Here is a 26,472-nt window from a genome sequence, read left to right as displayed (position 1 = left end):
ATTACCAAATGCTTTGTACACACTGGATGGTAAATTAGCAACATGTTAGTAATTTCGACTCAATTTGAAGTTTGAAATAAACATCTTTATTCATTTATTGATAAAAAATGTGTTTGTTAACGTAGTAACTTACATCAGAGCTATTTGATCTAATATGATCTTTTACCTTAACATGAAATAAAACAAATTGTTGAAATTAGAAATTATACTTTAAAATCCGACCTGAGTACTTTTTCATTTTTGTCGAAACCTTTGAGCGTAGTCCGCCTAGCAGGCCATTCACTTAAAAGTAAATGTTCTTTCAGTACTTAGTATGGTCGTCCAACCTAGTACTTTATTGGTAGTATTTTCTTAAATGTTTCCCATTCCAATATCGTGGTACTAGAACATGTTGCATTTTCTCATCATACTTACCTAATTTGCATGGTCCAAATTCGAGGACTTCGACCACCTGATATGGTCCTTCCTAGTTAGGTTCGAGTAAACCTGCCATACTGTCTTTGGTGTTTAGAAATACCCTTCTTAGGACCATATCTCCCACAAAGAATTTTTGAGCCTTCACTTGTTTATTGAAATACCGAGCTACTTTTTGTTGATGGGCTATCAACTTTAAGTTTGTTGTGGTTCGCTTCTCTTCGATTTCATCAAGTGATTCGGCCAGGAGTACGTGATTGGTATCTTGGTTGTACGTCAATCTCCTGTGAGATGGTGGCTCGAGTTCTACAGGCAGCATAGCTTCATAACCATATGCCATGGCAAATGGAGTCTGTCCGGTTATCGTTTTCTCAGTTGTTCGATATGACCATAGAACTTCAAGAAGTTCTTCCAGCCAATTTCCTTTTTCATCTTCGAGTCTTTTCTTTAGTGTATCCTTCAAGGTCTTGTTGACGGCTTCAACTTGACCATACGCTTGAGGATGTGCCACTGTGGAGAAACTTTTGATGATACCATGGTTCGCACAAAAATTAGTGAAGGATTGGCTGTCAAACTACTTGCCATTATCCAAAACTATTTTGTACGGCAATCCGAACCGGCAGATTATGTTCTTCACAATAAAGTCTTGAACTTTCTTTGATGTAATAGTTGCGAGTGGTTCGACTTCCGTCCACATAGTGAGTAATCAACTGCTACCACTGCATACTACACTCTTCCTTTGCCTTTCGGTAGTTGTCCGATCAGGTCAATTCCCCAAATGGCAAAGGGCCACAGACTTTGCATCTCAGTTAACTCGTTGGGCGGAGCTCGAGGTATCTTTGAAAATCTCTGGCATTTGTCACATTTCTTAACATAGGCCTTTGAATCTTCAATCATTGTTGGGCAAAAATAACCTTGCCTTAGAATTTTCTTAGATAACTCTGCCTGGTACCATGATTTCCACAGAATCCATCGTGCACCTCAGATAGGAGTCGTGCAACTTCTTCTTGAGTAACACATCTGAGCAACGACATATAGAATCCTCTTCTATACATAATTCCCTCTATTATGATATATCGTGCAACCTTCCTTCTCATCTTTTGAGCTTCATTCTGATTATCTGGGAGTTCCCCAGTGTTGAGGTAGGCAGCTATCGGTGTCATCCAGTTTGGGGAGGTATCAATCATTTTGATCTCTTCTGTGCCAGTGATGCTAGGCTCTTCAAGGAACTTGATAGGAACCAAGTTCTCCTTATCACTTACATTACTGCTTGCCAATCGTGCTAACTCATCTATAGTTGTGTTTTCTTCCCTTGGAATTTGTTTGAGACCGTAGCTTTTGAACTGTGCAAGCAGGTCATGTATTTTGCTCAAACATGCTATCATCTTTTCTCCCCGAGCTTCGTATTCTTCGGATACGTTTTTTGCCACCTGCTGTGAATCACTACAGATTTCAATGTGCTCGGCTCTCATCTCTCGGGCTAACTTTAGGCTAGCGATTAGAGCTTCATATTGGGCTTCGTTATTAGATGCTTCGAATCAAAACTTGACTGCAGTGTGCAGGTCTTTCCCCTAGGCGTGACAAGCGCAATTCCTACACCAGATAGTCAATCTGTAGCCGACTAGTCTACGTGTAGTTTCCAAGTCAGTTTATCTACATTATTATTTACATGAGGTGTTTGTACCGCTTGGGGTTTCTTTCTGGTACGCTTTCTTCTTTGATTAGCACGGCACTTAAAGCGTGCTCCATGACAGCTAAGTATATTCCAAGTTCTTCTCCGTCCAGAGGTTTTGAGAGTACGGGAGGTTGTGCAAGTTGTGCTTTTAGCTCTCGGAAAGCTTTTTCACATTTTCAGTCCACTCGAATTGCTTGTTTCCTCACAGAATATTGAACTATGGGACACACTTGTCTATTGATTTTGAAACAAATCTGCTGAGTGCGGCGATCCGACCAGTCAAACTTTGCACTTCCTTCGTTTTAGTTGTCGACTTCATATCCAGGAGGGCTTGAATCTTCTCTGGATTGGCTTCAATTCCCCAGGCATTGACAATGAAGCCCAGAAAATTTCCCGAGCTGACTTAAAGGAGCACTTTATTGGATTTAGTTTCATGTTGTACTTCCTGAGGACTTTGAAGCATTCGTCCAGATAATCTATGTGCCCCCCAGCCTTCCTGGATTTGACGAGCATGTCATCCACATACACTTCAATATTTTGCCCGATCTGGTCTTTAAACATTTTGCTTACCAATCTTTGGTATGTTGCTCCAGCGTTTTTTAGACCAAACGACATTACTTTGTAGCAATATAAACCCATATCTATTCAAAAAGTTGTATGTTCTTGGTCTGGTGGATGCATTTTGATCTGATTGTACCTCGAATAAGCATCCATGAAGCTTAATATTTCATGCCCTGATGTTGCATCCACAAGCTGATCGATTCTTATAAGTGGAAAACAGTCTTTGGGGCATGCTTTGTTGAGGTCTGTGAAATCAATACACACTCGCCATTTCTTGTTCGGCTTGGGTACCACTACGGGATTTGCAACCCAAGCTGGGTAGAAAGCTTCAATTATGAAATTTTTTGCTCTTTGTCCAATAGCCTTCACTTTTTTTGAACTGGTCAGAAAATGGGATCAATATTTAGGATGTGCGAAATGATAGAAGGATCAATTCCGACCGTATCCTTATGCGACCAGGCAAAAACATCTAGGTTTTCTCTCAGAAATTTTATCAATGTTGATTTTACTTCGAGAAACAAACCTTTTTCGCTCTTTAGCTTTCTAGCAGGTAAATCTGGATCAATCTCAATCTCTTCTAATTCTTCCACAGACTGCTTGGGTCCCCAAGTCGAGGATCCACATCTTCATCCCCGCCTTGGGAAGCTCCTTACTTGGAAATGTTTTTTCCCATTGTCTGTGCTCTGGCTGGAGGATACTTCCTTCTTAGCCTTGGCCACTGCAAGGTTATAACATTCCCGAGCAGTCTGTGGTTCCCTCTCAGACACCCTACCCCATTCTTCGTTGGAAACTTTAGGCACGAGTGGAATATCGATGTGACAGCTTTTAAGTCATACAAAGCTGGACGGCCTAGCATTACGTTGAAGGCTGAAGAAACATCTAATACCAGAAATTGTGCCATAATAGTCATGCTCGTCGGAGCTTGTCCAACAGTGAGGGGTAGACGAATTTGTCCTAGAGGTGCGACTCCTTCGCCGAAGAAACCATATACAGGCAGGAAACAGGGGGTTAGATCTTTAAGCTCGAGCCCCATATTTTCATAGGCAGTTTTGAATAAGATGTTGGAAGAGGCTCCATTATCAATCATTGTTCTGGCCACCATCTTGTTATTTATCTCGACATCCACAACCAACGGATCGTTGTGCAGAAACCTGATTTTGACAGCGTCTTCATCGTTGAAGGTTATGGTAGGACCTCCTGCCTGTGGGATTTTAGGCTTCCTTACTTCTACGGCCAGGATCACTTCTTCTTGCTCGTGCTGTGCTGTTCGGGCATACCTCTCCTGAGCTTTGCCCGAATCTCTAGCTATGTGCGGGCCTCCAATGATGACTTGCAGATGTCCGTCTACCGGTGGAGGTAGCAAGTTTTAGTTATTATCGTTCCTCTGATTCTGATCGGACTTGACATATTTCTCTACATGCGGGTTATTTTTCCTTATTAGGAATTCAATTTCCCGCTTCAGATTGTTGCATTCATTGGTGTCGTGGCCGTAGTCTCCGTGGAATTGACAATACTTTGTCATGTCTCTCTTGCTGACATCCTTCTTCATGGGCCCAGGCTTCTTATATGGGGCTAGCGACTGAGTGGCCATGTAAACACTTCCTATATCCTTAGTCAAGATGGTAAATGCAGTGTACTTTGCCTGATTCTCCCGGGAGCCTGCTCCGTTTTGCCAGTGAACTTTCCCTTCTTCGCATTCCCTTGCATGTTGTTGTTGTTGGAACATTTACCATTTGAGCTCGAATTATTTGGGTAATGGGGGAGTTGGGCGGACGTTCCAGTGGAAGGAGCCTTTGACTTGCCAGGCTTTTTTTTACTCGCTGAATAACCTCTTCAAGTTTGATGAAGCCTTCAGCACGGTCGAGAAAATCACTCATTGAGTCTACCGGACCGTTCTTCCATATGTCCTTCAAAAGTTCACCGAGGACTACAATTCCCCCCAGTATCGCGGACAACTTTCCATCTTCAGTTACCCTGAGACCTTGGTCGCTTCCGTCATGAATCTACTAATGTATGCTCAGAGAGGCTTGCGTGGTCTTTGCTTGACTTTGACCAGGTCTGCTAAATGCAACGGAAGTTCGTGAGAGGAGGAAAATTATGCATGGAATTCTGAGGAGAAAGCTTTCCATGAGTTGAACTTTCTAGGGGCCAGCTTGAAATACCATTGCTGGGTGGCTTTCGAGAGGGTAGCAGGAAAAAATCTGCAACATACGTCACCTCAAACCCCCTGCAGATCCATTTACATCTCAAAATACTTGAGGTGGGAAAGAGGATCTTCTCTTCCAGTGTACATCTTCCAGGTTGGCATTTTAAACTTGTGGGGTAACGCAAGGAGATTGATCTCGGGAAAGAAAGGGGTTCCACGTGCTCGGTCCAACTTGAGATCATTGTTTCTCTGTCCGGCCATGCCTTGGAACATATTCTTTAGTTCGTCCAGTTGTGCCTGCACAGCTGGACTAACCTGTTCGGCATTTTGGCAGATTTGAGTCACGTCAGAATCTTTCTGAGCGGGAATTTGAGTAGAGTTCCTGGCTATACGATCGGCGTGCCAAGCTGATCGTCTACTCCTCTCCTTCTATTGAGATCATTTCTGAGATCATGAGTCGTTCCTAACCTTTCAAATACAGATACGCCTGGCTATCTTAGTGATTGATTGGTTTGGTTAACGTGCTGACCAGCACCTTTAACCTGGTTGGAATTATCAGGTATGACTTCTCTCGATTAATAACTAGACAAGGTCTGCCCACCTACTGCTTGGCCCACAAGTGGAACCTGTGACTGGAGATTTGGCGGCTGACCATTTATAGTGTGAGATGTATTCATTGGTGGATCTTCGTCTGTGTCACCTAAGGGGATGACATTCGGGGGTTGCTGCCCAACATTTTGATAGGCTTTTCGTATCAGCACAGTAGCTTGTGGACTACGATTGTCAATCTCTGCATGATGAGCCCTTAACGCTTCCATCTCTTTGTCCCTCCATTCGACAAACATGTGTCTCTGTTCCTCGAACGCAAGATTTACCGCAGCGCGGAGTTCCTCCTGATCATGATGTAGGGGTAGGGTGTTGGTATGACCTTACACGAGTCCAAGAGCGGCACGAAAGTTTTCGATCTCAGAATCATCTCCAATGGTTGTTCGAACGTTGGTAGCAGGAGGAACGACTGTGTTATGAATGCCCTGGCTGGCTACTGAACTAGTTTCCCAGTCTCTTGCACACCAGGCGCGATTTCATCCACAGGAGTTGTTACACCATGACCCGCGTTTGACGGCTGCTCGGGATTAACAACTGGCGGAACCCTTTTGTTTCCTGGGTTTTGCAATGCACGATCCACCGCCTGTGGATTTGTTGGATCAACCAGGCCCCTATGAGTCTGTACCACCATCGTACTTGTGGTTAAATTTAGAATGAAGAGCGATTCTTGATTCTGCTGTCAATGAAAGCACCAAAATGTTGACCTCGCTTTTAGCCAACGATAGTGAGTCTAATTTAGTAAGCGATAAGTAGTTTATAACGATTGAAATATAATAAAGCAATATAAAGACACATAAATTTTATAGAGGTTCAGCCCCGAGCAGTTTGGTAATAGCCTAATCCTCATTATTTGTATTGACTCAAGAACAAGGAGAAAGATTCCTTTTCTTATAGCTCTTACAACAATATCTCTGAATATGAATTCTTAGACAATATCTCTCAAGTAAAATTCTTCGACCCTTTGCCCAGTGAATATGCATCAGTATTTATAGGGCTATGAGCTTAGAGATGAAGTATTTCCCTTCTCATTACAATAGATATAAGCAGAAGGATTGCACAATAAATACTGAATACACCAATTGTGGGATTTGGATAGCTTCCCATATCTCTACAATTTGATGCCCAAGTTATAGAGATTTCCTTGATGACTCACGATGCGAAAGCTGAATTCGCTAAGTGTTGGTCGTTCTGCGCGGATTACTGATTGCTTTGCCTCGAGCATGCATATGAGGTATCTTGTTCGGACTATATCTTGCGAGCAGATACTCGGAGTCGATTCCACGTGTCACCATCATGTGAAGCCACGTCAGAGTGCAAAAATTTGGATAACAGTAATAGCGTATGCTTCTCGGCAGTTAAAAGACTACGAGCAGAGGTATCCTACTCACGATCTAGAAGTCCCAGTATACTGGTATTTGCGCTAAAGATTTGGCGGCATTACTTATATGGCGAGAAATGTGAGATATACATTGATCATAAAAGTCTGAAATACTTCTTCACCTAGAGAGACCTAAACATGAGACAGAGACACTGGCTGGAGTTGGTGAAGGATTACGATTGTGTGATCCTTTATCACCCTAGGAAGGCCAATGTTGTTGCCGATGCCTTGAGTAGAAAGGGCCAAAGTCAGATAAATATAGTAAAACAAATCTCCCAACATTTAGCAAATGAGATGACCCAAGCTAAAATCGAGTTGGTTGTAGGGCAGTTGGCTAATATTACCCTGCAATCTACTCTTTTAGAGCAAATTAGAGAAGCACAATTGCAAGATCCAGAGTTAGTGAAATCCCGAGATAGGGTTTCAGCTGGGAAGACTAGTGACTTTACAGTGGATGAAACGGGAATGCTAAGATTTATGAATCGGGTTTGTGTGCCTATGGATGATGGTATTAAAATGGAGATTATGAATGAGTCTCATACGACTCCCTACTCAGTTCATCTAGGGTCAACAAAAATGTATCAAGACCTTAAGGCCATGTTTTGGTGGCCAGGCATGAAGAATGACATCGCGGAGTATGTTGGTAAGTGTCTTACTTGTCAGCAAGTGAAGGTTGAACATCAGAGGCCTGCAGGGTTACTGCAGCCATTGAATATCCCAAAATGGAAATGGGAAGACATTGCTATGGACTTCGTGGTAGGATTTCCTAAAACCACGAGACAGTATGACTCTGTGTGGGTCATAGTGGACAGGTTTACAAAGTCAGCACACTTCCTACTTGTTCGGATGAACTTCTCCATTGATCAGTATGCTGAGTTATATGTTAGAGAAATTGTTCGTCTTCATGGTGTCCCAAATTCCATTGTTTCGAATAGAGATCTGAAATTCACATCAAGATTTTGGGAGAGTCTACATTGAGCTATGGGTACTCAGTTAAAGTTTAGCACAACATTTCATTCTCAGACGGATGGACAATCTGAGAGGACTATTCAGATCTTAGAAGACACGCTTCGGGCATGTGTGCTTGACTTTGAAGGCTCATGGGTAAAGTACCTTCCCTGATCGAGTTCTTGTACAACAACAGCTATCAGGCAACAATCGGGATGGCCCCTTATGAACTTTTATATGGAAGGAAATCCATATCACCTATTCACTGGGATGAAGTAAGTGAAAGAAAGTTCTTAGGTCTCGAAGCTGTCCAGAGAACAAGCGAGGCAGTTGACAAAATTAGAGCGTGAATGCTCGCGACTCAGAGCACACAGAAGAGTTATGCTGATCCAAAGCGACGGGACATTGATTTTCAGATGGGGGACATGTTATTTCTTCGAATATCGCCCATGAAAGGCATTAAGCGCTTTGGTAAGAAAGGGAAGCTTAGCCCAAGGTGCATTGGACATTTTGAAATCCTTGAGAGGATAGGGCAAGTAGCGTACAAGTTGGCTATTCCCCCAGCGCTGGTAGCTGTACATGATGTGTTCCATGTTTCAATGCTTCGAAAATATGTCTCAGATTCATCCCATATCCTGAGTTATGAAGCATTGGAACTTCAGCCAGCTTTGTCTTATGAAGAACAACCGATGCAAATTCTAGACAAAAAGGGAGAAAGTCTTGAGAAACAAGACAATTACAATAGTAAAGGTATTATGGAGGAACAGTAAAGTGGAAGACGCAATCTGGGAAATCAAGACGGATATGCAACAAAAATATCTGGAGTTGTTCAGGTAAATTTCAAGACGAAATTTCTATAAGGAGGGGGTAATTGTAATACTCTAAGATGAAGAAAATAGATTAGCAAACCCTAACTAGTTAAATATGTATTATTATGGAACTTTATTATTATATAATTTATTTTATGTGAGTTAAGTTGATAAATGACATGTTAAGACCCCGTTGGTGAGCCAGGGACATTTTTTTAATTATGACCCGAGAAGGGTAAAACCGTAATTTAATATTATGTCGTGCTTATGGACTATATTATTATATAGTATATGTATTCTGTCTTTCTGCAGGTTTTTTCTGACAAGTCAGCGCGGTATAGTCACAACCGGGTATTTTAGGTTGAACCGGGTTCAGGGCCCAAAATTCATTTTCGGGATTTTATTTTGGCATTTATATGATAAGTGAGACATTTGAAATTATGTGTTATTATGTGTGTGATGAAATGATAAGTTTATCCTTGACTATATATATGCTTAATTTGACTATGAGGTTATTTTGGTCTTTTGACCATTTAAGCATTTTCAACCAAAAGTAATATTCAGAATATTAAAAAGTTATTTTTCTTATTTTCTAAGCCCACTCTAACCGACCCCCTCTTCCTCTCTCTTTATCATCATCTTCAATATTATACAATTTTGAAATTAAGGCTTAGATTGGAGAAAAGTTAAGGAGTTTGGGTGATTTTGGTGCTTGGAGCTTAAAATTTTGTGGTAAAACTTCTTGATCCTTTTTGTTTATGATTAAATTCTGGTATGTTAATATTCTTTGAGTTTAGGTTTGATGTTCTTGATGTTCATTTGAGATTTGATGCATGTTGGTGAAACTAGTGGTGATATTGGTAATTTTTTATGTGTTTGAGCTATTGAGACCTTATGGATTGCAACTTGAATGTTGTGTGAGGTATTTAGGGTTTGTTTCGGTGTTTCTATTATGTTATGCAGCTCTGAATTTTATTTTGTGCTTGAGCTAGTGTTTGATTTTAAAGATTCAAGGTCTGAGCTTGAATTAGTGGGAAATTTAGCTCAATGTTTGGAGCTTAACTTTTATATTGATTACATCTGATTTTGGTTGAGGATTATGTTGGGTTTTATGCCCAAAATAAAACTCATTTCAATATAATCTGATTCACTTATTAATATAGATCAGAAATAACATTTAATGTTCCATGGTTCACATGATTTATTCCATGATTATGTGTACATAATGTATGAATTCATCTGAAACCCTTTTCACATACTTGATCCTGTTTATTGTGTCGTCAACACTTTGGAAAGTAAACATGACTATGTGAATAAAGTTCCCTAGATTTATCAAACATAGGGTTTTACTGATATGATAATCTACAACAGAGTTTACTTGCATTTGAAGAAATGCTACGTTCTTTCAAGAGCATTGGTTAAAGTAAAGCTCAGGTTGGATGCATGGAGTATGCATCGGAAGGGACCGATATTGAACTTTGACTTAGATTTATTAAACTTACCATAATATCTATTCAAGTCAATATCGCCTAGTTGATCCTAGATCAAATGATCTTAATCCTGTTATGATTAGGCTCAATCTCAAGAGGCTATTCGTGTTCTTTGATTTGTTAGTTAAGCCTACTTTTGGGTCAGGGTGATACGTACATTTTGGGAACACGGTAGTGCAATTGAGTGGGAGCGCTAACATAAACATGGAATCTATAGCTTCTATTTGGCGAATAGTAAGTAAAGGATGATCTCCTTCGAGCTTGACGAAACGAAAATAAATGGTGGAGTACTCATTTCACATAGGGGTTAAGTGTTTTAAGGATAAAATACATTGTAGGGTGTAACGGTAATCTAATCCCTTTACAGTGTAGATCTTTCATATAGAGGATCATTGATCAAATTAGGATTATAACAATGGATAACTAATGATGTGTCTATATGGTGGAACATATAGAGCATTCTATATACTGAGAGTGCAATTCTAAGTTCTATGCGTGGATTCAACGAAGAATTAATAAGTCAGTGAATTTAGGTTATAAATTCTTGATCTGCTTATTGGAAGCTCGGTTATATAGACCCATGGTCCCCCCCACTAGTTGAGATAATATTGGTTGTAAGACTCATATAATTGGTTTTGATTAATCAATTATAATTCTCAATTTAGACTATGTCTATTTGTGAATTTTTCACTAAGTAAGGGCGAAATTGTAAAGAAAGAGTTTTAGGGGTATATTTGTTAATTATGATACTTTGTATTTTTCAATTAATAAATATGATAAATGACAATATTATTTAATAATTATTTATAGTTATTAAATAGTTAGAATTGGCATTTAAATGGTTGAATTTGAAAATTGGTATTTTTGAGAAAATTAGATGCAGAAATGATAAAACTGCAAAATTGCAAAAGTGAGGCCCAAATCCACATTGCTAGGGCCGGCCACTTTTATAGCATTTATCATCTGATATTTTCATTATTTTAATGCCAAATAATTCAAACCTAACCCTAGTGGAATGCTATAAATAGATAGTGAATGCTTCAGGAAATTTACACTTAACTTACTACTTTTTCCTTCAGAGAAAAACCTGAGCCTTCTCTCTCTATACCTAGCCGCCACCTTCTTCTCTTTCTTCCCTATTCAATTTCGAAATTACTTAGTGTTAGAGTAGTGCCCACACACAATAAGTGATACCTCAATCATAGTGAGGAAGATCGTGAAGAAAGACTTTCAGCAAGAAGGAGTTTCAGCACTAAAAAATCAGAGAAAGAGATCCAGGTTCATATATTGATAATGCTCTGCTACAGAAAGGAATCAAGGGCTAGATATCTGTACGGAAGGAGTCATATTATTCTGCTGCACCCAATGTAAGGTTTCTAATACTTTATATGTGTTTATTTCGTAATCGTTTTAGAAGTTCATATTTATGGTGTTAATCAGCATATTGTGAGTAGATCTAAGATCTTGGTAAAATAATTTCCAACAACTGGCCTCATAGCCATGGTAATTGATTTGCTTGCAAGAAATTTGGACTTAAAACCTTTGTTTGTGTTTTGGATGGTATCATGTTGTTTTGAGTGTTGTTTGATGATTGATTGATGTTTGTGAATTTTCGTGAAAAATAATTGAATATCTGTTTCTGGAATTATTTTTATTGGATAGTATGGAAAAAAATTAAGCAATTTACTTTTTTACAGAACTCAATTTCGAATTAATTTGAATTAGTTATGATTTTTTGAAGTTTCGAAAAATATCGGGATGGTGTCACTGTACCACGCGCGCGGAAATCATGCAGCACCCTTGTTGCGCCGTGTTTCCTCGCCCAAGCACTCCCATTCGCTCCCATGGACAGTATGCAATGCATACTGTCCGTACAGCTCGCAGTTTTTTCGTTTTTCTTCGATTTTTGATGCTATTTCATGGATTTAACTTCAGATTTTTTGTGTAGTTTTGTATTTAGACATTTACTATTCCTAATTCAATTCTAAATATCATAATTAAATTAATTAATTTTTTTAAAATTAATTCATGATATTAGTGTAATTTGAATTTAAAAATATTAAATATCTATCTTTTTTGCTTAATTATCTATCTTATTTTCAAATTTGATTATATCTTATCTTATTTTTAAATTTGAGGTCAGATTTTAAATTTTAAATTAAATATTTTTTTTAAATAATATGACCTTATTTAAATTTAAAAATAAGATAACTATAATCATGTAATTTTAAATAGAAGTAAGATATTTTGCTAACTTTTCAATTTTGTTATTTTATTTATTTAAATTAAATCATAAAATCTGAAAAAGATATTTATTTATCTTTTTTATTTTTATTGAATATTTAATTTATAAAATAACATTAAATTTTTAAAAGTAGTTAACAAATTTTGAAATGATATTTAGGTTAGTTGAAACCTAATTTTTCAAAATTGTAGGTTTAATTTTAAATATTTTTTTTAATTAATTTCGAAAAAATATATATATTTTATTGTATTATTTTTTTTCGAAAGTAAATATTTTTTTATTTAATTATTTTTCGAAATTTAATAATTTAAAATTAAATAAATCCTACATCCAACTATCCATCTAACCTTGTTGCAGGAGTATGTATTTTAGCTTGTTTGTAAGTTTATAAAACCTATTATTGCTTGATTGCAAATAGCCATGGTTAACTTGTTGACAGATTCAATGATCTGATTTTAACTCATGACTCCCTTGGTCAAGTAAATAATTTGTAACAGGTAATTTTCACAATCATCTTTCATCTGTGTATGACCTAGCAACATGATAGGATCCATCCAAATTGTGTGCATGTGTGAGCCTATATATTTAATTTTATTATAGATGCAGATAGGTTGTTGTTGCTTAATAAAATATCATCATTTTTTGATAGATTTTATTTAGGCCCATTTAGTTTTGGGCCTATTCAATTAATAGCAGTTGTTCATTTTAAGATTAAATTCCTCTCTTTTGGGCCTTGTGTGAGAGTTGGGAGTCATAGAAGTGGGTACGATATACTGAACCCAGCACCCCGTCATATGAACCACCCCAATTGTGAAGGCACATTTGCCTGATTTGAATAAGTGTACTAGGTTAATTAAATTAGTTTAACCTAATAAAATTGATTAGCAACATAATTAATTTCATTTATTTTGAAATTAATTTAAGACAACCATAGTTTAAAGAATTTTATTCTAAGCTAAACTATATGTATTTTCTTATATTTAATTAAATATAGAATTATAACCATCTACATTCTTTCTGAAGCTTAATTTAAATTTTTCATTAAATATTCCTATTTAAGTTGACATTTAGTTATCTCTAACTAATCAACTTAAACCTGAATATCTTTTGGTTTTAAAATTTCAAAATTAAGTTGAGGAATTTTAGGAATTGGTTATTAAGATTCTTTAGATATTTTTTAAAGTTGATATTTTTACAAATATTAACTTAAAATGGAATATTTTCAAATTAAGTGGTTACAACATAATTTTTGATATTTAGTAAAATATAAATTTAAAAATATTTAAGTTCTAGATTTTTTCTAATACAACTTAAATTGGATCTTTTTTCAAATTTTGTGGAAAAGATACTTAGTCAAATAAGATATTTTCTAGATAGTTATTTCTAGACTACTTATTATTTCTAATATTAAATAGGAAAATATTATACATTGTGAAATTAATTATTTAAATAATTAATTTTGGTACAATTTATTTTAAGTATATTTTTTCCTAGTATTAAACTAGAGATTAATAATTAAGCCTTCTCTGCACTTAATTAATTATTTCTTGAATTCAATACATTTAATTAAATTGAAAATTAAATATATAAGTTGATTTTCATCATGATACTTAAATATTTTTTTTTCATTACACTTAATTAAATCGAAATTATTTTTAGTTGAAATTTATTTTTTAAACTTAAATTTAAATAATCTTCAAAATATATATTTTTTCTTTATTTTATTAATCAATTTTCGAAATTCCATTTCATAATGCAAGATGATTTTGAATTTATCTTGAAAAATAGATTAAGTTGTAAATTAATTATTTATTTTAATTAATTCTTGGACAAACTTAAATCAATGATTTTTTTCATTTATTGATTAATTTAAAATAAATAAAATAAAATATATTTAATTAGAAAATGAATTAATTAGCCCATGAAAATCTAAATAGATATTATCTCGTTTTGCTTGAAGTATTTTTCTAGTGTATTTAATTAAATAGAAAATTAATATTTAAGTTTATTTTCATCATCATACTTAAATATTTGAAAATTTTCTTATATATTTAATTAATTAGGAAAATTATATTTTTTGTTGTAAATTAATTTTATTAATTAATTTTGGGCCAACATTAAATTAAAATAATTTTTCCAGGATTTATTTTTTATTTTATTTTAACAATCAATTTCGAAAATTGTATTCTTAAATACTTTAATTTTTCGAAATGTAATATATATTTATAGAAAATTAAATTTGAGTTGTAAATTAATTTTGTAACAACTTAAATTGAATATTTTTCTAAATATTTATTGGAAATTATTACTAAGATGGAAATAATTCATGTTATTTTCATATCCATCTAAGTAAAATTTATAAATATTAAATTAAAATTTATATTTAGAATTTTTCATTCTAAATTGGAAATTTTAATTAAATAAATATATATATTTAAAATAAATAGATTAAAATAAGTATCAAAGAAAATACAGCTCTCTTTAAATAATGAGCTTTATTATTATTAGGACATTCGATCTCCATTGTTGGTCTTACAATAGTTAAATGTTTTCAATATAACCTCGAGACGCTAGACTTCGTCCCCCTTATGGATGGTTATTCGTTGAACGCATTTAACACCGTAAGATCTCATTTGATAAGTGTTTTGTAAATTTTCGTCTCTATTAGACTCTCCCCTACGGTGACTACTTAGAGATAAACTTATAAAACATTAAACAATGGTGGAAGCTCATAAAATGAGAATAACCTTGACTCTCGCCTACCGGGACAACGTTGGATTCTTATTTTGATCGAATAAAAGGTTGCTAGAATAGTTTGCATTTTAGATGAGCTGACAACTCTATTCAATAAATGATACTTTGACTCTCGCCTACCGGGACACTATATCAGTTTGTTGGAAACCTTAGAAATTATTTAGGATTGTATGTTTTAGTATTTTCACTTGTCATTCCTACTTGCTATATGTTTAATAATTTCTGAATTGTGTATGAATTTATATTGAACCATGTTATTTTCTGTTATTAAATTGTAGTTTAATTTCGAATCTTCATTGTTGGTCTAACTTGGTTTGTTTATCTAATGAGATAAATCCCTAATGGATTTTCACCATTAGACATACATAATAGTGTTAGATCTCAAAAGATAAATATTGTATATGCAACATCTAGTTGTTCATCAATTGATGACACCTTAGACTAGTATTTTTACAATATGAAACAAGAAGATTGTATAAATAAGATTACTTTGTCTTTCGCTAATCGAAGCATCGTTGGATTCTTATTTAAACAACGAAATTATCCTAATTCCTCTTAGCTTATTCATTTCGAATTAGCTCAATAACATATCATTGGATGAATGGTCTATAAATTATTTCATGTCATTCTATTTTCTCTAAAGAAATTAAATGACGCATATGATTATAATCCCGAAATTCTATTCCAAAATGATATAAATCCTCAATCTTAGATATTTCCTACTTGTATGGGCAAATCAGACTTAGAGTTATATTAGTAGTGGTGGTCCAATAAAGAATTACTCATTATATTTTGTATAAATTTAAGTCTTTGACTTTAATTTTACATTCCAAAAAGAAATATTCTTATATTTCTAATTCCAGAGTACAATACAGTTACACTTTCACAAGTGTTTAATAACCATTTTCTATTAATGGATTCAAACTGTATGGAATATGAGTTTAGTATTCTGTGACCAGGAGCCACTTGCACTATTCTAATAATTCTTTGATGTAACTAAAACTAAGTCATGAAAAGGCACAACCACACATTTTTAATCTATGGCATTTGTATCTTGTTCATAGTGGTTTTGACAAGATCAATCTCTGCAAAGAGTTAATATGCCTATATCCACTGAAAGTAAGTTCATCTCGTTCGCAGATGGATGTACATTCAGGGGTGGATATGAGTTTTTCGTTGTATTCTTAAAACGATAACTCTAGATTATACCTTATGCAAAGAAATTTGAAATATTTGAAAATTTTCATAAATTTCTAACAATGGTTAAGACCATTAAGGTAAGTGGTTAAAGATCTTGCGAACTGATAGGGGTGGAGAAATAGTTAGTAGATATGCAGTTCAAAGATCATTAAATTAATTTTTGAATTATATCCAAACTTACCTCCCCAGAAATTTCGATTTGCATATTGATAATTAGTTACTAGTCGTTGCCTAAGACCTTCTATGGTAATACAATTTCAGACTGATGTAATGATTGTATACTTAATGTAAATCATTACTAGATTCATGGATGACCTAATCAAAATCTTAAGAAAAGCTAGAACTGTTAACCATGGTTTGTTAGCTATTCTAAGTGATTAGGGGTGGACCATCCCATAGTCAATAAATAAGAAAGTGTTTGTTTAAACAAATACTACTTTTCTAAGATAATGACTAAATTTGAAAATAAAGCAGATATTTTTTCTTGATTCCAAAAGTGTTCTTTCATCTTATTTGACATATGATGATCCCACTGCCTCTGTTGTCTTGTAACAATTGAAGAGATCAATACCATTTAGTTTTCTTAAACATAATTCACGGTACCTTGTCGTAGTGGGAGAGTTTCTAGGAACTCACCTTCTTATGACTTGGAAGACACTAGTGATTAAAATCCATTGTGAGTTTAAACAAGTAATGGATTGTCAAGATAAGAAAGTAAGAAGAAAAGCCAATAGAACTATGGTTTAATCCATTCACATGGACTAACCTAAAGTTTTCTATTACAAGGACATAAAAGGAAATTTTCGTTTATAAGTCTATTCAATGGACTTAACAAAACTTCCTGTTCCTAGTATTATAGGTTTGAGTTTATCTAAACCTATGGCTTGTGGTATACCTGGTAATTACTTACTCTAATGCAAGCAACTTACTTTAGTAAGATGCTGAAGCATTTTCTTTCTAATGGCAATCTATAGAAGCTTCTCGACTTCTAGGCATAGATTTTATTTATCTAAGGAAAACTCTCAACTATTCCAGAAAAGATAAAGTCACGAAAGAATTTCTTAAATCAACAGTGAGAGGTCTCCGATATGCTTTAGTATGCCTTAGACCAGACACCTACTGTTGAGTGCGAGTAATGAGTAGGTATCAGATTAATCCAGGAGAAGAACATTGGAAGACAATCAAGTAAATCTTAAGATTAAGAAGAGGAACTATATGTTAGTCAATAAGGGTGTATTTAAAACTCTTAGACTACACCACATCAGATTTCTAGATTTGCCTTTATGCTAGAAAATCTTTCTGATAAGATGGTGATTACTCTGGGGGTGGAATAGTGATTTTGGAGAAGTGTAAAAACCTATCTAAAGTCTCTAGGTCTACCAGAAAGGGACTGAATGTTAAAGTTGCAGGAAAGGTACTTATTCAGTCTAAGGAAAGTTCTATACATTTCTGGCACCATTCCAAATTGCCTAAACTACTAGTGTTATTTCCTGACTAACCAAAAGTAGTTGCAAAAGGTATAGAAGCCAGTATCCCAAAAGAGTAGACATATAAAGAGGAATTTCACATTATCAATGATTTTGTGATTAAGGAAGAGTAATGGTGGATAAAAGGTTGTGTTTAATTCAACTTTTCAGATCCTATTATGAGGAGTTTACTACTACTAAACTTGATTTGTATATCAAGGTGTTGAGATTATTTGAAACGCACTTTTTGTTTTATATTAGTGAAAGTGGGAGTTTGTTGGGTTTTATGCCCTAAATAAAACTCATTTCAATATAATTAATTTACTTATTAATATAGATCAGAAATAACATTTAATGTTGCATGGTTCACATGATTTATTTCATGATTATGTGTACATAATGTATGAATTCATCTGAAACCCTTTTCACATACTTGATCCTGTTTATTGTGTCGTCAACACTTTGGAAAGTAAACATGAGTATGTGAATAAAGTTTCCTAGATTTATCAGACATAGGGTTTTACCGATATGATAATCTACAACAGAGTTTACTTGCATTTGGAGAAATGCTATGTTCTTTCCAGAGCATTAGTTAAAGTAAAGCTCAGGTTGGATGCATGGAGTATGCATCGAAAGGGGCCGATATTGAACTTTGACTTAGATTTATTAAACTTACCGTAATATCTATTCAAGTCAATATCGCCTAGTTGATCCTAGATCAAATGATCTTAATCCTATTACGATTAGGCTCAATCTCAAGAGGCTATTCATGTTCTTTGATTTGTTAGTTAAGCCTACTTTTGGGTCAGGGTGATACGTACATTTTGGGAACACGGTAGTGCAATTGAGTGGGAGCGCTAACATAAACATGGAATCTATAGCTTCTATCTGGCGAATAGTAAGTAAAGGATGATCTTCTTTGAGATTGACGAAACGAAAATAAGTGGTGGAGTACTCATTTCACATAAGCTGAAATATCAGTTATACGGGGTTAAGTGTTTTAAGGATAAAATACATTATAGGGTGTAACGGTAATCTAATCCCTTTACAGTGTAAATCATTCATATAGAGGATCATTGATCAAATTAGGATTATAACAATGGATAACTAATGATGTGTCTATATGGTGGAACATATAGAGCATTCTATATACTGAGAGTGCAATTCTAAGTTCTATGCGTGGATTCAACGAAGAATTAATAAGTCAGTGAATTTAGGTTATAAATTCTTGATCTACTTATTGGAAGCTCGGTTATATAGACCAATGGTCCCCCCACTAGTTGAGATAATATTGCTTGTAAGACTCATATAATTGGTTTTGATTAATCAATTATAATTCTCAATTTAGACTATGTCTATTTGTGAATTTTTCACTAAGTAAGGGCGAAATTGTAAAGAAAGAGTTTTAGGGGTATATTTGTTAATTATGATACTTTGTATTTTTCAATTAATAAATATGATAAATGACAATATTATTTAATAATTATTTATAGTTATTAAATAGTTAGAATTGGCATTTAAATGGTTGAATTTGAAAATTGGCATTTTTGAGAAAATTAGATGCAGAAATGATAAAACTGCAAAATTGCAAAAGTGAGGCCCAAATCCACATTGCTAGGGCCGGCCACTTTTATAGCATTTATCATCTGATATTTTCATTATTTAAATGCCAAATAATTTAAACCTAACCCTAGTGGAATGCTATAAATAGATAGTGAATGCTTCAGGAAATTTACACTTAACTTACTACTTTTTCCTTCAGAGAAAAACCTGAGCCTTCTCTCTCTATACCTAGCCGCCACCTTCTTCTCTTTCTTCCCTCTTCAATTTCGAAATTACTTAGTGTTAGAGTAGTGCCCACACACAGCAAGTGATACGTCAATCATAGTGAGAAAGATCGTGAAGAAAGACTTTCAGTAAGAAGGAGTTTCAGCACTAAAGAATCAGAGAAAGAGATCCAGGTTCAGATATTGATAATGCTCTGCTACAGAAAGGAAATAAGGGCTAGATATCTGAACGGAAGGAGTCATATTATTCCGCTGCACCCAATGTAAGGTTTCTAATACTTTATATGTGTTTATTTCGTAATCGTTTGAGAAGTTCATATTTAGGGTGTTAACCAACATACTTGTGAGTAGATCTAAGATCCTGGTAAAATAATTTCCAACAGATTAATGCATGAATTTTATGTTTTTACCCTCTGTTTGGTTGGGGTTCGAAATCTAGGAAAGGTTGGCATTTTAAGGCCTTAAAAATGGAGTTTTTGGGTGTTTTGAACCCAGTCGCCGCTGCGACTGGATTTGGCAGTGGGAATCTCTATTTTTCTCGATTTTGTTTTCGCCATAACTTTTGACTCGGATTCCATTTGGGACGTTCTTTATATCGTTGGAAAGCTCATTCCAAGCTGTATTTTATTATCTGTGTTTTGAATGCCATGTTTATATTATGTGAAAGTGGATTTAGGGATTAACCCTATATTTGTAAATCCTGAAATTTGTGACTAGGATTACCGGCACTTGGTCAGGAGCACCAGGGGGATTTGGAATCTCTTCGCTTGCAGGACATCAGGTAAGACAGTAGTTGCATGTAGAGTTATGCACAATGGCGCTTATATTGAAATGTTTTACGTGAGTAATTAGAAACCGGGATTAGGGTTATTGCCCTAAAATGAGCTGTTTAGCGGCCTAGGGTTATTACCCTAGTGATATATGATGAGTAAATGTTACGCCATGTTAATTATATGATTAAATTGAGAATTAGGGTTGTGCGTTCAAGGCATAACTGGGTTAGACTCGGTAACTAGAGTCGAGATGAACCATTCTAAGGCCTTATTGTATATAGACGTGTGAGCGCAACACGTAGGTCTATGTTACATAGACATAAATAGGCATGTGAGCGTAACATGTAGGTTTGTGTCATACAAGCAATTGTGAATGTCATAAATGTTTATATAATGTGATATTTATGATTATCGATATTTTTATATTGTTTTGCTGGGCTTGGCTCACGGGTGCTCTACTGTGTAGGAAAGGGCAAATCTGTCTTTGATAAGCTATGAGTGCGGGAGCTTGATGATGTATGCACATGTTCGGGCCACACTAGACCAAGCGAATTGGGGTCTATCATTGATGATTCCTATAACTCTGTTTTGCCGCTTAGGTCGGCTAGTGGAAAAAGACTCGTAATAATATTTTGTAAGATATTTTTGGGATCCCGAGACATGTAACTTTTGTTGGTTTGTAAAGTTAAAATTATTATAAGTTTATTTTCATTCCTTTTGCATTTAAAGTTTAATTTTCGTACTTATTTTATTAGTAATCCCGTTTAGGGGATTAGAGTTTCTTAAATTATCTTGGGTAACGTGCATAATAGTTAGGGCGTTATAAAAGAGAACAATATAATAATAACGGTAGATAATCTTTCCTTTCATAATAATGAAACTATCAGATTATATGAACTATATTGTATATTATAATCAAATGAGAGAATAAGAATACGAGAGATGAATATAAGTATGTATATATACTAGATTATAATTATGCCTATGACCACAATTATACTATTAGTTTTTATTTTGGTTATATATATATATAGTTGTATAATTTTTTTTGTTAATGTTATTAGATAAACACTATATTTTCTTACTAAAAAATGTTTAATTTAAGTGATATTTATAAAAAATATATATATATATATATATCTATATATATAATAATATTTAAATTTTGCTATAAATTATAAGTTTAGTTTAATTGTAATATTTTAATTTTATAATACATTTTATTTTATTTTTTAGAAATAATACACTTTTTTTTAAAAAAAAAAATTTAACAATAATAGAAAGATGTTTTTTTTTTCAAAAATTTATATTTATTTTTTTTACTAATATAATTTGTCAATTAACAAAACAGACAGCCCATTCATTAAGTTTTGCAAAATATAAAGTATAAAATGACATACTTTTTTTTAGATATGTGGGGTGCGTTTAAATTTGAATTGTAATATTTTTTTAAAAAACCATTTATATTATATAAACACATTTAGTATAAAATAAAAGATATTAATGAGATATGAATAGTTAGTTTAAATTTAAATTATATTATTTTTTGTTAATAAAAATAATATTTTTGGTTATATAACTATATTTAAAATAATACATCTCTCTACTTATAAAAAATGTAAATAACAAGTGGTGTTTGTCTTTTCTCATACTTGTAATTTTTTTTCTTGCTACACTTATATTGACTAGGTTGATGGTACGTGCAATGCACGCATAATTAGTTTTCTTTTTAATTAGGTTCAATTAGGTGAATTTAAGTGCAATACATGTGTGTGCTAATGCAGATTTTTGTTAACCAAAATTGAGCCTAACCGTGATAATCTCACACAGAAAAAATAAAAGCTATAAAATAAAAGTATGAACATAGGGTTTTTTACGTGGTTTTGCAGTTAAAATTCTGCATAGTTCACGAGTCAATCTTATTCACATCTCTGATTGTTTTCTCAGGGCCTCTCTTATATGAGTTTTTTGTCCCTTTTTTTATCTTTCTTGCCACTATTTATAATTACATAATGGGTAGTTAATTACAAAGTTTACTGTAATCTTTTTACAACGATCATCCCCTAAAATCATGGGGTTTGATTACGTATCACGTAGTGTAAATGCAATTATGATTTGAAAATCATATAGCTATGATTTTCCTGCTTTTACCGGGTCAAAATGATCGTGTATTTAAACACGACTTTAATTGTTGTACCCGAGGATTTCTCGATAGAAGCTTACTTCCAGTGATCATAATAACAAGCTGGGGCCATTTTCTCTTCTGAGGTCGACGATGCGCCTCTTGCTGCTTCTTTGTGATGATCGCGGTTCTTGTTTACAAAGAGTTCTTTGAGGCTCGTTTGAATATTAGCTTCTGACTCGTTAGGATTGTAAGACTCACTAAGAAAATGTCAGAAGTTTGATGGGTGAGGTTACAAGAAGTCTTCCCATAGCGAGATAGGCACCTTGCTTACTAGGTCTCAAGCTAACCCGACTGTCACACATAGTTTGAACATTATACGCTAAGGGCCTTCACAGTCGATAAGTGTTGCTTTCGTCTTTCTAGATATAATGTACTTGATGTCTCGCTATTCGCATTCAACGATATATGGTTTCTCGCTAATATACTAAGCAATAGATTGTGTATTGATTCCTCGCATAAGACCTTACAGTCAGCAGGTAACAAATATACTCTGATACTTATGTAATAAATGAGTTTTCCATAAGAAACGATTGCATCGGTCCATATTCCTTTTATCCTGACACGTGTACTATTGGAATTTATTTTACCAGGATCTTAGATCTACTCACAAGTATGTTGTTTAACACCCTAAATATGAACTTTCTAAAACGATAAATAAACACATATAAAGTTAAGAAAACCTTACATTGATGGCAGCGGAATAATGTCTCCTTCCACTCAGATCTCTAACCCTTGTATCCTTTCTGACGCAGAGTATTATCAAGATCTGAGCCCGAATGTCCTTCTCTTTGTGTGTGATCCTTCACAGTCTTCCAATCTATGATTGAGGAACCACTTGCTGTGTGTGGGCACTTACTCTATCACTAAGGTTAGAAATTTTTGAAGAGGAAAAGAGAGAGAGTTGATTTCGGCTATAGAGAGAAAAGGGAAGGCTCAGTTTTTCTGAAGAAAATTTTCTGACAGAATACTTGAAAAACATGTGATTTGACTGAGCCATCACTTTCTATTTATAGGCAACTACTAGGTTTAGGTTAGGAATTATTTAGCATTAAAATAATGAAAATATCAATTTGAAAAACCACTTTAAGTGGCCGGCCATGGTATGTAATGGGCCCCACTTGGTTTTTGCAGTTTTCACAAATTTTATTTCTATTTTCTCAAAAATACCAATTTTCCAATTCTAACCATTTAAATGCCAAAACTAATTATTTAACAACTAAAATAGATAATTAAATAATATTGTCTTTTAATTTAATTATTAATTAGACATATAAAGTCTATTTATAAATAAATAAACCTAGAATCTCTTTTCTTTACAATTTCGCCCCTGCTTAGTGAAAATTCACAAATCAGACAGAGTCTAACTTTAGAATTATAATTGATTAATCACAAATCAATTATTGAGTCTTACAAGCAGTATAGTCTCAACTAGAATGGGGACCATGGATCTATATGCTGAGCTTCCAATAAGTGAACCGAATTTACTAAGTAAATTCCTACTTATTAATTCTTCGTTGAATCCACTCTTAGAACTTAGAATTTCACTCTCAGACTTATATAGAGCATATTATATGTTCCACGATATAGATATGCTATCTCATTTAACCATTGTTATAATCTTATTGTGATCAAAGATCCTTTATATAGATGATTTACATCAAGATGGGATAATTTTACCGTTCTCACCCCTCAATGTATTTTGCCCCTTAAAATACTTAGCTACCTGTAAATGATGTTTAGTGATCTAAGAATTAGTCACTTAAACAAGAGCTCATCCATTTACTTCTATTTAGCTAAGCTCGAAGGGAATCATCACTTAACTTCTATACACCAGTAGAAGCTATAGATTCCTTATTTATGTTCAGCACTCCCACTCAATCATACTATCATGTTCCCAAAATATACGTATCACCATGACCCAAAAGTAGGCTTAACTAATAAATCAAAGAACATGAATAGTACTCCTGAGTTGAGCCTAAGCATATAAGGATTTAGATTCCTTTAATCTTAAGATCAACTACTGATATGGACTTGAAAAGATATAACGATAAGTTTGTAATATCTTAACTAAGTTGCAATATCGGTCCAGTCCAATGTATACTACATACATTCGAAACTAGTATACTTTACCAATGTCTTGGAAAGAACATAACACTTACTCCAAGTGTAAGTACACATCATCGCTGATTATCACATTAGTGTAAATCCAAAACACTGATGAAACAGGGACTTAGTCTTTTGATTCATATGATCACAATCACATTCCACTGTGTTGACGATACTGTAATTGTGAATAAACATATGATCTGGACTTAACAGATTTTGTGTGTAAATGTAATAAACATATTAAACCATTAGCATGTAAAATTCATGCAAACATAAATTACTTCAAATTTTTTATATTGATAACTAATAAGTTTGTAAAGGGTTTTATTTAGGGCACAAAACACAACATGTACCCCACTGAAATGGTAGCCGAATTTTAGGTATAACAATCTCCCCTTAAAAAGTTTGTTTTTAGTAAAAAGTGCTTTTTAATAATTATAGAGGATATTTTTGTCATAATCCTTTTTGGAAAGACGTGTCCTTTAATTTTGGCGGTTGTATGGTTTTGAGGGTAATTATGAATTGTCTCGTCATATTCTGCCCTACTCCCAACCGTTAGATTTCCCAATCCTTGGCCTTCTTGTCACTAGACTTTGTGTATAAAAGGGCGGCTCAAGCTTTCCATTTTCACAAACTTATAGTTTTTGGTGAGATCCATCTTGAGATTGGATTATCTCTTTCTTGCTAAAATGTCCCATCTGAGTTTAGAGGTTCACCCCTCCAAATTCATAACACCAGGATGCACCAACTGTTTTTCTTCTCCATTCATTCCCAAGGTCTTCAAACCTTAATTGAAACGGAAATGATGGATTCCAAGGTTGAGGAGCTTCCAACTAATCCAAACCAAGGGAACCCCCTTGATTGTTACCGGCGATCTTCACAAGTGACTCTTGAGAGTAAGTATTGTTTCTTGTGAATGGTGGTTTGAGTCGGATCATTATTATTTTTTGAAGATGGATCTCACTAAAAACCATAACACCAGGATGCACCAACAATTTTTCTTCTCCTTTCGTTCCTAAGGACTTCAAACCTCAATTGGAACCGGAAACGATGGATTCCAAGGCTGAGGAGTCTCTGACTAATCCAAACCAAGGGAACCCCGCTGATCGTTACCGGTGATCTTTACAATTGACTCTTGAGAGTAAGTATTGTCCCTTGTGAATGGTGGTTTGAGTCGGATCATTACTATTTTTTGTTGCTCCATCGACCCCCCCCCCCTTTTTTTTGTCTCCGCAGAAATAGACATAGATCTTTTGAGTGATCTTAGAGGTCCTCCTCAGGCTGACGAGGAATCTCGGAGGATAATTGGTGTGGTCTCGGATGAATCCGGGAGGAAAGTTGGCATGGTTTCTATCAGAGAATCCAACCAACCCAAGACCAAAACCTGCACCGGAAGAGATTTGTGCCAACTTCTCTCTGGTATCGAGGAATTTCCTGAGGCTGGGAATAAGGTCTCAACTGCAGGAAATGGGATCTTCTAATGAGGGGAATGAGGTCTATGTAGAGTTTGAGGCCCTCTACATGTAGACGGTCTTTCTCAAACTACGTGTAGCCAGTCTTTCTCCAAGCTATGTGTAGACGGTCTTTCTCTGAAGTATATGAAGACGGTGTTTCTCGAGTTTAGCAACCCTCCCCTTACATTCTTTTTTTAGGAAGATGACTTAATGGTTTGCCCCTAGTGGCATTTTTGTGAAGACAAGTTTGTAACCCAACTTGGATTTTCTTATCTTAAATACCTTGTACTCTTTTCATTTGAACTTAATACAATTGTGTTTGCTTGCATTTTTATTCACAACGTAAACAAATATATTTTGATCAAATGTACAGTACTTTTGGATTTTTTCATTACTCATAATCTTCCTGTTTAAGTAGTTAGTTATCTACCAAACTTTTTTATTTTGGAGCAGTTGTCAATTCTGCCTCGCTAAA

The 26,472-nt window shown here is 34.5% G+C and overlaps 1 protein-coding gene across 1 annotated transcript; it reads left to right on the top strand.

Moving 5' to 3' along the window:
- Positions 1-8,078: 8,078 nt before the first annotated feature.
- LOC133036899 (uncharacterized) lies at positions 8,079-8,498 on the top strand. The gene is made up of 2 exons (XM_061113670.1): positions 8,079-8,297; positions 8,391-8,498. The coding sequence occupies exons 1-2, from the start codon at positions 8,079-8,081 to the stop codon at positions 8,496-8,498; spliced, it is 327 nt and encodes a 108-aa protein (XP_060969653.1).
- Positions 8,499-26,472: the final 17,974 nt, after the last annotated feature.

Source organism: Cannabis sativa, chromosome 4, assembly GCF_029168945.1.
Source record: "Cannabis sativa cultivar Pink pepper isolate KNU-18-1 chromosome 4, ASM2916894v1, whole genome shotgun sequence".
Taxonomy (NCBI): Eukaryota; Viridiplantae; Streptophyta; class Magnoliopsida; order Rosales; family Cannabaceae; genus Cannabis; species Cannabis sativa.
The sequence above is the reverse complement of the archived record's forward strand: the minus strand, read 5'-3'. Positions and strand labels throughout refer to the sequence as shown.

What these genes read in the sequence shown, in the direction of transcription:
- LOC133036899 (XM_061113670.1), top strand. Translation starts at nt 8,079, where the DNA reads ATGCTCGCGACTCAGAGCACACAGAAGAGTTATGCTGATCCAAAGCGA. An exon ending in TGGCTATTCCCCCAGCGCTG is followed by an intron (nt 8,298 to 8,390) that starts GTAGCTGTACAT and finishes TTGGAACTTCAG; the next exon opens with CCAGCTTTGTCTTATGAAGA.